Raw genomic sequence first — 14,369 nt, 5'->3', positions numbered from 1 at the left:
ATATACAAAATATGTCCATTTATATACAAATATATAAAATTATATATAATTTTATATAATGTTATATAATTATATATAAAATATTTTTTCCCGGGACGTCTGGTATTCAGCATTTTATTAGCCAGATATATTTTTACATACACATTAACATAATACGAAATGTTATTTAAAAACAAATTTTGTAAATAAATTTTAACTTTCTGTTTAGTGAACTCTGGGGAGAGCGGTCGCCCCCTCTGCCCCCCCTTCGTATCCGCCACTGGATAGCGTGCTATCCGAACGCAACCTATATTTTCATATCAATTCATATAAATCATATAAATTTTGATATTACATTATTTGTTGTTTGTCATTATATGATTTTTATTTTGATAATATGGACTTACTATTAGAACTTACTATTAAACTTGCTAAGAGACTGTTCGATACCAGTGGATTTCAACGAAACTTGTAATATCATTTTAAATATAGGAATTCATGCCAAGTATCATTGAGTAAACGGATTAGGCTTCTCTCAAGAGTTTGCGAATAAATCAAAGTTGAAAAATTCCGAACTCCTCATAATCCAGATAACACAAAATAATAAAAAATAACGAAAAGATGTCTTTTTTTAAGTTGTCTTTTCCACAAAGATGTTTAAAAGATGATAGAAAGGTATCGTTTTTTGAATTTTCTTTTCGGTAAGAAAGATGTCTATAATAAATGTGTGTATTTTAGTAGGAAATGTTCATACTTTAAAATGACATAAATAACAGATGTCTCTGATTATAGCATACGCAGCTAGAGCCATCTAGATGTAAACAGCTCCTTTCAAAGCAACCCTCTAATAACATATACATATACATATAAGAATAAAAGATAAATAATTACAGTTTTAGCGAAATTTTACTAAAATACTCTACTGAACTTGCTAATTAAACGCTCGAAATTTTTCAATTGTAATATTTTTGCAAACGCTTGAGAAGCATGCTTTATCCATTTAATCAATAATACGGATAATTATCACATTAACTTGCAGTTCCTTAATTAGAGAAATTGCAATTATATGTAGACACTTTCAAGTAAAGGAATAATTGAGATTCATACCTCCAGGTGCAACCAATTGATTTCCGGGTGGCGAGGTTGGTTCAGGCGGTGAGGGTAATCTGTAAAGTAGCCAGTAATGATAGGACATTGGTTCCTCTTTGTAGCCAGCCAGCGTGTGAACGTAATGACCGTTAGGCCATTCGGAAGCGGTAAATTGAAAATGGGGAGACATGCTTGCTGCCAACAGCATCACACTGTAGAAAGTCTCGTTTTTTGGTACAGTCACTGTCAGGTTGTACGTTTCGTTTACATTGCTACCGACCCACAATGTATAGGACACGTTTATAAGCACAGGCGCTGTGGTAAGCGTGATATCTGTATTGCTTGTATTATTTCCTGGCATTTCTGATAGCAGAGGGATCTCGCTATGGTCATCGGGTGTTCCAATATCTGCAACTTGTAAGTTTAAAGAATCATTCAGTGGTAAAAGATGCATTGACATGTGACACAGTTCAATCAAAAATAACATTTTCTTTAAAAAAGATTATTAATTAACATTAACGTTAATTTAAACATTATTGTGAAAAGTTAAACCTTTATTGTTAATTATGCGCAACTATACAGGGTAAACTATTTTATCAATACACGCGAAGATCTTGAAAAAAATTAAAAAAAATTTTTTAGACCAAAATTTTATTGTTTCATAGGGAAAAGAAGACGATGACATGGTCTTTTAGACTATTTACTGAGATATTCGGACTTGATATATAGACCACCTTATTCCCACATTTACGACTTGTACGTATTGAATCTGACGGATAAAATCTGACTAAAATTTATAAAACACGGGATAATGAATTCGCGACGAAGTTCTACCATGCTCATATGAGTGCGGTCGGAAATTTCCAGGAATATCAGATTTCTGCATTAATTTTTACATAAATTATAAATATTTATCATTTCATTTCATCGTCCTTAGAAAGTCCATATAAAGTCCACTTGTACATATATTCGTTATTATTTATTTATGTTCATTCGAATATATATTAGATATGTCAGAAACTGAACTACGTGTACCAATTTTATAAATGGTCGTGTATTAATATATTATAGATATTCATCCATTGTCTATTATATGTTTAAAGGACGTTTTATGAATATTTCTAAGTTATAAATATTCAAAACGGATATTTTATAAATATTCTAAATATCCTTAGAGATATTTGTAGGATGTATTCCGAATATCCGTATGCTATCTAAGTATAGTGGCTTTTTTCTATATCTTGTCGCTATCAGGCAGAAATGTCTTCGATTATTTTGAACTGCATTTGTTTCATAAAGAATAGTCGTGGCTAAGCTGTGCGTACAATAATATCGCAGAGCTTCGCGTTCAGTTCAGCCGTAGCAAAAAAAAAAAGTTAAAATATGTCTGCTTTAAATTTTTTCAAAAATATAGTAATGAATGATGTTTACTATTGCTTGTAGTCAGGCGAGATGGTGAATTATCCAATAAATCCTGTCCGCAGTCGAGGGCTCGGATGCTGGCCAATCCACGCGGCGCGACACCTAACATAGCCTCTGCAGTGGCATGGATATTGCCATGAAACGAACCATCTGGTCGTTGTTGATTGATCAGCCAAGCTAAAGCAGCGGATCTATTCCAGTTATCAGCTGGTTCATTTTCGATTTCTTCTAGCGCTTGCATTACCAACACAGTATTGCGTAGATCACCAAAACTGCCGTCGTGCCTTTGCTGTTGTGCTAACTCGATCGATGGTTTACGAACGATGTGATGAAGATTGCGATGTCGGTGATCTTGGACGATACATCGCAGGGCCAGGATCAACATTGCGATAGTATCTACAAATATTATTTAGTAATAAATATTTACTGTCATTTAAGAATTCAAGCAATGCAAAATTAGAATAAAATATACATGCATATAATAAAAGCTTTTTATGTAAAATTCTTTGAGATCTGTTAAAGTTTTGGCTAGTATACATAATTTTAAAATGTATACATCCATGGACAAGGTAAAAATTTCGATTAGGAGACCAAGCTGCAATGATCAACTTTGACATATGTTGTCAAGGGAAAAACTACAATGATTGACTTTGACATATGTTGTCAATAGGAAAAGGCAAGAGAGCACGAGATGAAAAAAAAAGAGAGAAAGGGTGGAAGCGAGGGAGGCAATTAATTTTTATTTTTATATATTATTAATCTAAAATATATCAATAAATACAAATTATTATTATTATCTCTTTATTTTTAGAAGATTTAAATTCTATATTATTGTTTTCAAAAATTTACAAAAAGCAGTGAAATCTCTAAAAAAATTTCTTCAAAAAAGAAAAAATATACGCCAAGTACATGAAAAAGGTATCAAATATTACATTCCTTTTAATAAAAAAACGGATACGAAATAAATGCAATTAGCCAAGTATTTTCGTCATAACGCAAAACACATAAAACCTAAAAAAACCTCTTTAAAGAAGAACAAATATACACTTAGTGCATAAAAAAAGATATTGAATATTACATTCCTTTTAATAAAAACCGAATACAAAATAAATACAATTAGCAAAGTATTTTATAACGCAAGATACATAAGATGGATTGAAAGTGACTAAAATGGTCAATTGGATTATAGTGAAGAAAAAACTTGGCACATTATTAAATTAAGACACTAGAAATGTGAGTATTTTCGTCCGCCATTTTGGTTCTACCTAACACGGAGTAACATGGCGACATGAATGGAAATTCCGAAATTTTACTCGCCGATCATCCACCGGAAACCTGAATAATTTGCAATTTTTTTCGGATCTGCTGCTACAATTTATTGCAACATGGCAAGGCATCTTGAAATTGCAATTTACATTTACTTTGTCATCACATACATGTTTGTCACTAATCGTACTATAACCTATCAAACAAGTGGAACTAAAATGGCGGATTAGAATACCTACATTTCTAGTGCTCTAATTAAATTCGACGCGCTCGTATACCGTAAGACCGGAATCAGACTACGCATTGAATATTGAGATTGAAGATTGAAAGATTGAAATTTGACCAATCGAAACAATAGGAGCTAAAATTCCTTTGTCTTCACTGGTCAAATTTTAAGCTTCAATCTCAATCTTATAGCTCATGTGTCTCTGTTTAAATTATTTTGAGTTATCTGTTTAAATAATCTTGAGAAACAAAAATCCTAAAGGCCGAAGGCTTTCACTTAGTTTTGCAGGAGTATACATAATACCTTGCTCTTGCAGAAAAGTAAACATCAGTGAAACCGGGATACGGTCAATGTGCGCATGAAGGAACATCAATGTCAGATTGAAATATTCACGCAATCAGCATTGGCAGAACACAGCACTGAGTTAGAACATTAAATATTATTTCATAAAATGATCACTATAGTTACAACGGTATCATATTTTCCAAGAAAATACAGGAAGAAACTCTAGAAATCTAGAAACATCCAGATAATTTAAACAGAGACATGAGCTATAACGTAAGTAAAACATGGAAGACCGCTCTTTTGCTCTTCCCTCTCACCCTTCTCCCCATCAAACACCTTTTTCTTAACAGAGTTTATATAAAGGGAGTTCTCCGGAGGAGTAGCTCAGTATCAATGGTCGCATTCAGCAGACTCAACTATTGCTGAGCGGATCCGTGAGCACTCGCCAGGGCTGGTAAAAATCCGGGTTTTTCATATTAAACCCAACCCATTGATTATAACTGTTTTTACCCAATTTTTCCCTGGTTAAAACCATAGTAATTTGTAAAATTCTCTCCTCACCCTCAATTTCGATGAAATTATGCTCTTTTGTTACGAAACGCTTTTGCACGAAATCAAAGAATTTGGCAGAAAAAATATTTAAATATGGCTCTGTAGTTTGTCAAGCGGGTGAATATTTTAGCTAATAAATGCAATAAAATAGATAATGATAATAATCCTAAAAAAGAATTTTGCATTTTTATGACAAATCTCTTTAACTGCTCAGTTATATCAGCAAGTATAGAGAGAATTTTCTCTACATTTAGTCATGTTTGATGTAAGTTAAGAAATTCATTGACTGAAAAAAAGTTGACAAGCTTGTTAAGATTAACATTTTCTTAGGCTTTAATAATAGTGAATAGTAAATTAAAAGTAATAAAACCCGTTTGTGGATTTTAATATGAGTTTTTTATTTTGGTTAAAACCGATTTTAACCGATGAGTTTAACTGGATTGGGCAAAATTTTGCCAGCCTTGGCGCTCGCTGCTATTGGTGTATTCTTTTAGATCATCCAATAGCAGCGAGCGCTCACGGATTCGCTCCACAACAGTTGAGTCTGCTGAACACGACCATTAGCAATGGATCACTACACGGCGATAACTCGTAAATCCTTTGGAACCTCTAAAGAAAATACTCGTGAAGACTCAATACTCAAAAATATCACCGAAATGCCTTGAGTTTTTCTGCTTGTCAGTAGAATAGTAGACACTTTGATTATATTTATTCGTTTTTTATTGTTCGGTAATATGAGAATTTTGAAACAATAAAGAGGCACTTACCAACATTATGGTCTCGCGCGGCATTCGCAATATCTAAAAGACGGCGCATCTGTCGTTTGCGCACATGTGCTTGCGCACTACATGCTGCGAGCGTAGTCAACGCAAAATCGTAATCGGTTGGCGGTTCATGATGTTGCAATGTACCGATTAAATCGTGACCATGGAATTGTCTCGGATCCATGCACATTGCGTTTAAAGCCAAAGTATAGCGTGCTAGTTGTCCCGGAGAAAACCCAATCTCCCGATGTCTGTAAACACAAACGGCAACAAACAATTCATATTATATAAGAGCGTTTGATGTAATAAATTCATATCCGGTGTATTGAACAAAACTAATTTTTCGAGAAATGTATACATTTTCGATGAGACCAAGTACGTGATATCTACATTGATTCCGTATACTTTAATTAGTGGAAAAAAATTGTCCCTGCCGCACACAGCAGAAACCACGAAGGAAATTATCTTTAGCTTGGGCTGGGAAATTCTCCCTCATGCGGCGTATTCGCCAGACATAGCACCTTCAGACCACTTATTTCGATCAATGCGACACTCCTTATCGGATACACATTTCGAATCAATTGAAGACATTCGAAACTTCGTCTATGACTTCATCGCTTCAAAGCCACCTTTTATCGTGGTGGAATCTGACAACTGCTCGACAGATTGCGTAAGGTCATCGATGTTAACGAAGAACATTTCCATTAATCAAAGTATTCATGTAAATGAAAAGTAAAGTCAAAGTTTGCGAAAAAACCGCCACGAATTAATTTATACACCTAATACATTACGTTGAGTATATATTATACACATGAACATAGGAGTATCGTGGAATTTTTTTCGGGAAAAGGGGGGTTTTCTGTCAACCCAGAGATATTCCTCGAATGTATCATGCGCCAACCGAAATGAGATCCAAAAAAAAGGATTTTGCGATTGCGCTGCAAAGAACGTTACTGCATCAATTTCATTGTTGTGATATTTACAACAATTTTTAACGTTAATGAATTCCATTTGGATACTTTTACAGCTTTTAATGTCACCTTATACCTCATTTTGAAAAGGAAAAATGTTACGTTTTGTATATCATATAAATTTTTTACTTTATTTTTTTTACTTTATTTTTTAAAGAAAATATGGGCAATATAACTACAAACAATATTTAATTCCTTAATATTGTTAATGTTATTATTACAAACATTACATAACTTTTACATAAACATTCTGTATGAACAGAACAAGAATACTAAATAACGTAAAGTTCTCTCTCTCTCTCTCTCTCTCTCTCTCTCTCTCATTCTATGATACTTTTTCCAAATTAAATGATTATAAAATAATTATAAAAATGATTATAAAAATATAGATCAAGCAGGTGCAAGAGCTCATTGAGCGCTCAATGAGCAATTGTAGTACTGAATATGTCAATTATAGTATATTTCGAGTCAAAAGTTTTACGAAAATTTCACTTATGTATCGCATAATTCTATCAAAGCTTGAACTAACGGAAGTATTAAAAATTATATGATCTTAAATTATAACGAGAAGAAAAAAATATTTTATGACAACAAAAAAACTTACACAAAGTCAAAAGTAAAGTTGTATTTTTACAATTAAAAATGAAAGAGAGAGATTTGATAGAGTACATCTCTAATTAGCTATAATTTAAAATGAAATATTCTTTTTAGTAAAGCAGTGAAAAATTACTAGACATCGACCGATGCGAGTGGATGTGTGCTATGGGGATATGTGCTAACGGGATCATCACAAAATGAAATTAATAAAAAATTTTGGGAGGGGGATGAGAATCCCCAAAACCACCCCTTTGGATACGCCTATGCCAACATGTGATATACAGGGTGGGGCATTTTAATCGCCCCAGTACACCTTCTTTCCCCTAAGAAAACCTACAACTTTCATATAAAACTTTTTCTTGTATTTCTTTTAGTTTCTGAGATATTCGCCGGGGGTGATTAAAATGCCTCTGCATTTAATGCCTCTGCTATTAAAATACCTTGTATATATATTATATACGGGCATTTTACCTTATATTATTCACCACATAATATTGTACATACAGTACAATGATAGACACAATATACCTAGATTGAACATCCTCCGAAATTTGAGGAGCGAAGATAATGTTCACGTAAAGAAAAGGACGCACTTATTCGGCCCAGTTGCATCTCGTTCGCGCTGCGATCGAAGGAGAGCGCAACCATAGGCGCCGACTTGCGAAAAATATTGGGAGAGCACCAAGAAATATTAGGGAGAACACAATAATATCTACTTTTTTGCGGTGCTACTGATAGAAATAAATCGCTGAAATAACTAAAATCTATCAAATTAGTGAAAATTTTAACGATTTTAACGATTTATTTCCATCAAGAGCATTGCAAAAAAATGGATAATGTTGTGTAGTTGACATCCACTTCTTCAGAAGACTGTAGTGCACAAGATATTTTGCGGTTATAGGAAAAAGGCACTCATGTCCTCTCTCAGGTTTCTCTCTGGTTGTACTGATTGTGAGGCGTGTTTTGATTTCCATTAAAGTGCTCCCCGGATGTCATGTCATCCTTGTTGTTTAACAAACGTTAAATAAGGATGAAATGACATCCGAGGAGCACTCTAATGGAAATCAAAACACGCCTCACAATCAGTACAACACAATAATCATCTCATCCTTGTTTAACATTGGCAAACAACAAGCATGTAATGATACACTATGTCACACCGTGTCATTACACCATCTCTTGTTGGAAGGCACCCTAGGACAGCAGACGACGTGCCAGCGCGAGTATCGCCACTTTTAATTCGCCGCTTCAACATTATGTATTGTATGTTATATGGCCGATGTTTTCTCACAGTTTTGATCGCAGAAATTATTTGCAATTGTTAAAACACCGTTTGTTAAAAAACCAAAAGGTAAAAATTATTGAGGAGGAATTGTCCCCTCCCCCCAATAAAATTATTGAGGGGGCAAAAAGTGGTCTGCCCCCTCGTAGTCGGCGCCTATGAGCGCAACAAATCAAATAAGTGCGCCCTTTTTTTACATAAAGTCTACCCCCACTCCTCGAATGTCTAATTTAGAACTATGTTCCGATATACACTGCCAATACTAAAAATCTACACTATATTAAACGTACTTTAAAAAAAATGTATATACAGGGTGTATCTAAAATAACGTACACTAATCATACAGTGCTATTTCTAATAAAAAACTGAGTCGAAAAGTTCTCTACCATTTTGCAATTTTCGCAATAGTTAACAAGATATTAATTACTAAAAATCGAACTGTGAATATTGATTTTCAATCATTTTTTATTCAAATACTATCAACTTTACAGAAAAACAGCAAGAAACAAAAATATTTATTTTCTTCTCATAAAATTCTGCGAATTTTTTTAGTATTTTTTAATACTGTATTTTCTCATGTTGGTAAAAATAGTTGTCATTAAGAAAATGCAAAAAAAAATACTAAAAAGTTGATAAAAAATTCTGAAAAAATTCTGAACAAATAATTGTCAATAAGCAAGAGTTAAAACAATTATGATAAATTTTTACCTCCAAAGCAGAAGTACAATTTCTAGTTCCATTTGCTTAGCAATGAGTTGCAATTCAAGCGGCGCCGGCGGCGCGACGTTATCATCACGAGAAAGATTGGCCAGACGAAGAACTAATACTACTCGATGTGTATCGTTACCCCAACTTGCGTCCTTATCCCGTTGACTCCACAGCCACGTGGCCGCTCGTTCAAGAATAGTTTCTGCTTCAGCGTCGGCCGACGTCGTCTCAGCGTTGCTTACTGACAATAACAATTTTTCGTTATTTATATTCAAGGATACTATATCTAAGAATATTTTATTTAATGTTTTATATATACAGTATCACATTTTAATTTGCCTCCAAAAACTTTTTTATTTTAAAAATTAATTTAATTTGATTAAATTTAAAAAATAATATGGTAAATATTCAGATGGAGAGAACCAGTGCCGCGATGACCTTGATTTTGACATGTGTCGTCAAAGTCATGACTGAGTGTCTTCCAGCAGTTTTAGCTGTCGTTTGTTATTAGTTAAAAAGTTGTTACCAAAAAAGTTTAAAAAATAATATTTTACTGTCACAAACGATATTAAGAACCACCCCATACCTTTCCTTGGTAGTGCTTACGTAATGATTTTTCACACCAAGCAAGGTGCATCCTACCTCTCCCTTTCCTTAGAAGCGTATAACTTTTCTCGCGAAGCGAAGTTCATCCCACCTACCCTCCTGCCTAAAGGTATATGACTTTCCACGCGAATCGAGGTCCACCCCATCTTCTGTACCTCTGCATAGGGACATCTGACTTTCTAAGCAGGGAGGTATACTGCAGACCTCGCTTCCAATAAGCAGGATGAATATGAGGTAGACCTTGCTTCGTCTAAAAAGTCGTTCATCCCTTAGCGGGGAAGAGAGATTAAGATGGACCTCTCTTCGCGTGGAGTTATTACATAAGCAGAAAAGGGTATGTCCTAATATAACCCGGATCTCTTATATTCCGTACGAGTGTCCTAAGCCTTTAGACTACCGAGGCACGAAATACAAGAGATCCGGGTTCGACTCTCGGCCAAGGTAATATTTTTCGCAATAAATTTACTTACAGTTTTTCAGCATATTAAAATCCTGTTAATAGGATGTCTGATTGAATATCAAATTATTAAAATTGCTTGTCAATTTAATTCGTGATATTATTACAGTATTTAATTGCGTTTATAGAATATGATAAGTCCGGAAAACCAATTCGGTGCGCAGTTCGAAAGACTACAAATATTGCAAGCCTGTCCAATTTGAGCTACGGAGCCAAAATACAAAATCATCGACGCAAAAAATTCAATGTAAAATTTTAGGAACTATAAAGTGTTAATAAGCGTCACTCATATGCGTATCAACACTTTACAGTCCCCGAAATCTTACCCACATTAAATTTTTTTGCGTCGATAGCTTTGCGTTTTGGCTCCGGAGCTCAAATTGGACAGGTTCGAAATATGGTACATATGCAAGTACATATATACAGGGTGTCCCATTTTAAATAATGCAAGATTTCTCAAAAACTATGGTAGATACGGAAAAATGTTTCAAAAAGTTGTATGGTTCGGAGGAGGACATAAGAAGATACCATTGATTTGACCTTGAGTGGTGTCGCCAAAGCCAGGTCAAGGTCACGTCGATTTTTTAAAATGAAACTCCCTATTTTTCATTACATTTTCTTGTAGCTTACCTCGAGAACTTTTTAAAATACTATAATAAAATACTTAATGATATTTTTGAAAATAGGGGGTTCCATTTAAAAAAATCGACGTGACCTTGATCTGGCCTTGGCGACGCCACCCAAGGTCAAATCAATGATATCTTTTTATGTCTCCCTCCGAACCATACAACTTTTGTTTGAAACATTTTTCCGTAACTACCATAGTTTTCAAGAAATCTTAATGCATTATTTAAAATGGGACACCTTATATAGTGTATATATGTATATATATAAGTAATTCAGATTGAATTATTTAAGCATTAAAGATCTAGCTTTGACCGCCATTACTTCTATTTCTTATTACTGAATCTTCAAACGTACGGTCCAAATAAAATTCTTATTGTTCAATTTTTTGTCTTTTGTCATCAGTATTGTTTAAATTGAAAAAAAATATTTATAATATTCTACAAAGAAAAAATTTTTAAATATTGAATAAAGTATGTCAAAAAATTTTTTATTTATTCATCAACTGAGCGTAATTTAATGGACTGGCCGGTATTTATATATGTATATATAGTCGGTTCTTATACTTAAAACTATAAGATGGGACAAGCTTATCACAGAGCCACGTCTTATGACGTTACTTAGGATGGTCTTAACTCACACAGAATTTGCAGCAATATCGCTGCAAAATCTCTGCAATATTCCTGCAACATGTAATGTTGCTGCAATGTTGCAGCAGTGTCGCTGTAACTTTTATGCAACTTTGTAGGGGAAAATAAGAGAATGAACTGTTAATATAATTTACTGCAGATTTATCTTGTTAAATTACTTTCTTTGTTAATTTTATATATGTAAACAGAAGTACATACCTTCTGCCCAAGTGAAAACGCATAACCATCCTAGAAGATAGATCACAGCAGCCATATTTGCTTTGTTCCACATGGCATTCGGACGAATTTCAAATTCCGCTTATGAAAGTAAAATTACTGCAAATTAAACCATAATCATAAATGTAGAGAACATATTTTAAAAGATATGACATACATTTTGTTAACTTTATATGTACTTTTCCCAATTTATTAGACATAATTTATAATTTTTCTAGAAGCCTATTCTATGATAATTTCTCTCTTTTTTACACGTAGAAAATTTTATATTGTACGTAAATGTGTAATTACACATTAATGAAATATTTTTTATGTAATACGCGTAATTCGTTAATTATTTTTGCTTTATGGTTTTGTCCGTATGGATAATGTAATTGTACTTCCGCTACACGCATTACCAACAGTTTTGAGAACGAGGCAATGGCGGCACAGACGCCACCGGTCCCCTGCGGTCACGTGTCGATCCGTTGTGTCATTGGCTGCGTTCAGCAGAGAAAACCGCTCACTGAGCGCTCACTGAGCAAAAAAGGGATTAATCTATGATTAATATGTTTATTTATTATAATTCGTAATGTAGGATAACTTGTCTATTATAAATAATCTTTAATGTCATATTCCTTACTTATTTATTACTGTTTATTATTTCTCTAATGTCGTGTTTGGACAGTAAGGTTATGTAGCGCTCAGTGAGCGGTGGAGCGTAATTTTAAGTCGCTCTCATTCGCTTTTACATTTTTCAAAATTTGTTTTTTTCTATAACGAACAATGCGAAAATTATCCCTTTAATTATTTTTTATGTTTTCACATTACTATTATTATATTATTTCTATTACACTAATTTTACAAAAGAAAGAGGGATGTATGAACATGTATGGACATATTTCATATATGAATGTACATGTTTATGAATATTTATGTATGTATATGTTTGTACACATTTATACATATTCATACATGAAAAATTCATGATCAAAAATTCATGCGACCACTAACACTATATCGATGCGTGACTCAAGGACAGATTTCCATTTAATCGCGATCTATAATTGGCTTGTTTTAAACTCTTATATTTCAAAAATTGATACTGCTCGGAATGAAAAATAACAACCATTTTGCACTTTTATAACTTATTTTTTCTTGCTATATGATATTCTGATTCGTGAATTTTCGGACACTCTGTATGTATGTATGGCAAATCGGTACCGAGGAGCATCATACATATTATTGTAATACACACTTAATTACGGTGTGCACGCGCGCATGTGTATGTGTATGACATATAATATTTTTGTTTTGGAATCCTTGTGCTTATTTTATTTCAAGTAAAATACAATCGAATAATTCTAATATGATATAAATTTGTTAAAAGCGTCACAAGTATACAAGAATTTTTTCAAATTTGTTTACAGTTCAAAACAATACAAAAATTTGTTACGAATTTCAACGCCCCATCTTGAGAACCAAAGTTGAAAATCTTATATTACCGACAGAGGGTTAAAATCTTTTTTATTTATTGAATCTTGAACCTAGATTACATTATATTAGAGCATTTTGCACTTTACACTTATTATATCACGAAAAAAGTAAAAATTAAAAATTGTTAGTTACTTGATCCAAAAATCATTCTTGTTTAATGTGACATCGATTATATCTCCTAATAATCTTTATTATGTGATAATTAGCCTAATCTAATAGCTTTAAAAAAAAAGTTCAACAACTGATTTAAACATAAAAAGCTCGATTAAATCAAGTGAGACTTTTCTCAAATTTTTTTTATCTTGTGCCAATTCAAGCTGATAATTGTGATTGCATAGGCGGAGAAAAATTTTACTTACCGTATTAACGAAGAAGTCGCTGCTTGTTTGTAATGTATGATATCGTTGGATTTTTCGCTTGATTCTATTTCTTAACTTCTACTTGTACTACTGCTGACTCTTTATCAAAATCACTGTCGAAATTCGATGGCGGCGATGGCAACGATGGCCATAACGATGACTACGATGGCGAGAAAGTGCGACGGTAGTGGCCGCTACGATACGCCTGTCTCGTGAATGCGCAATGCAGACCAGAAACGCCGCGCCGCGACGCGTAAAGGAAGTTGGAAAACCACCCTCCTCTCACCCTTTCACAAATGCTTCGCATGCTAATCGAGAACGCTTGGTTGTTTTCTAATATAATCCAAGTTCTGAGCAAATGGAATTATTTTCATAATTTTACTACGCACAAGGATATAATATTCTTCTTTCTTATTTTAGGCATACTTCTAACTTCAATAATCAATAACAGAACAAGAATAGTATTCAAAAATATTTTAAATGTTTGGAAATGAAAAAAATTTTTTAAATAAATATTGCTGTATATCCAGACTTCAGTATTTATATTTCTTTGCTATTGCTTTATTTTTGTTAATATCTCAACAACTATAGTTACAGATATTTTTTATCTTTTTCCATTATCTGTAAAGATTTAAAATATTTTTAAAACTATTTTCTTACAACACACACACACACACACACAAATACTCGTATATGATCATTTACCAATAATTAATTTTTTAAATAGTAGTATTTTATATATTATTTTGTTACATATAAACTTGTGTGCATCTTGCATACATAACATATATAAACCAAATTATTAAAAAATATTCTTATATATTCTATCAACATCACTTA

At 33.2% G+C, this 14,369-nt stretch overlaps 1 protein-coding gene across 4 annotated transcripts in view; it reads right to left on the bottom strand.

Annotated features, from left to right (window-relative positions):
- Positions 1–13,842, bottom strand: part of LOC108729252 (uncharacterized protein CG3556) — a 15,834-nt gene extending 1,992 nt beyond the window's left edge. Inside the window, exons 1-7 of one of the 4 annotated variants that reach the window (XM_018458267.1) lie at positions 13,530–13,840; positions 12,093–12,210; positions 11,677–11,793; positions 9,142–9,382; positions 5,587–5,834; positions 2,500–2,886; positions 1,087–1,482 (exon numbers count right to left, since the gene is read on the bottom strand). In XM_018458267.1, the coding sequence (XP_018313769.1) occupies positions 1,087–1,482; positions 2,500–2,886; positions 5,587–5,834; positions 9,142–9,382; positions 11,677–11,749 (1,345 nt within the window). In that variant the 5' untranslated portion in view covers positions 11,750–11,793; positions 12,093–12,210; positions 13,530–13,840. Of the gene's footprint in view, positions 1–1,086; positions 1,483–2,499; positions 2,887–5,586; positions 5,835–9,141; positions 9,383–11,676; positions 11,794–12,092; positions 12,211–13,529 lie in introns of all 4 variants that reach the window. The other 3 variants (XM_018458270.1, XM_018458269.1, XM_018458266.1) reach the window with 3 other exon arrangements.
- Positions 13,843–14,369: the final 527 nt, after the last annotated feature.

This window comes from Mycetomoellerius zeteki, unplaced genomic scaffold (assembly GCF_001594055.1).
Source record: "Mycetomoellerius zeteki isolate Tzet28-1 unplaced genomic scaffold, Tzet1.0 scaffold716, whole genome shotgun sequence".
NCBI lineage: Eukaryota > Metazoa > Arthropoda > Insecta > Hymenoptera > Formicidae > Mycetomoellerius > Mycetomoellerius zeteki.
The sequence above is the reverse complement of the archived record's forward strand: the minus strand, read 5'-3'. Positions and strand labels throughout refer to the sequence as shown.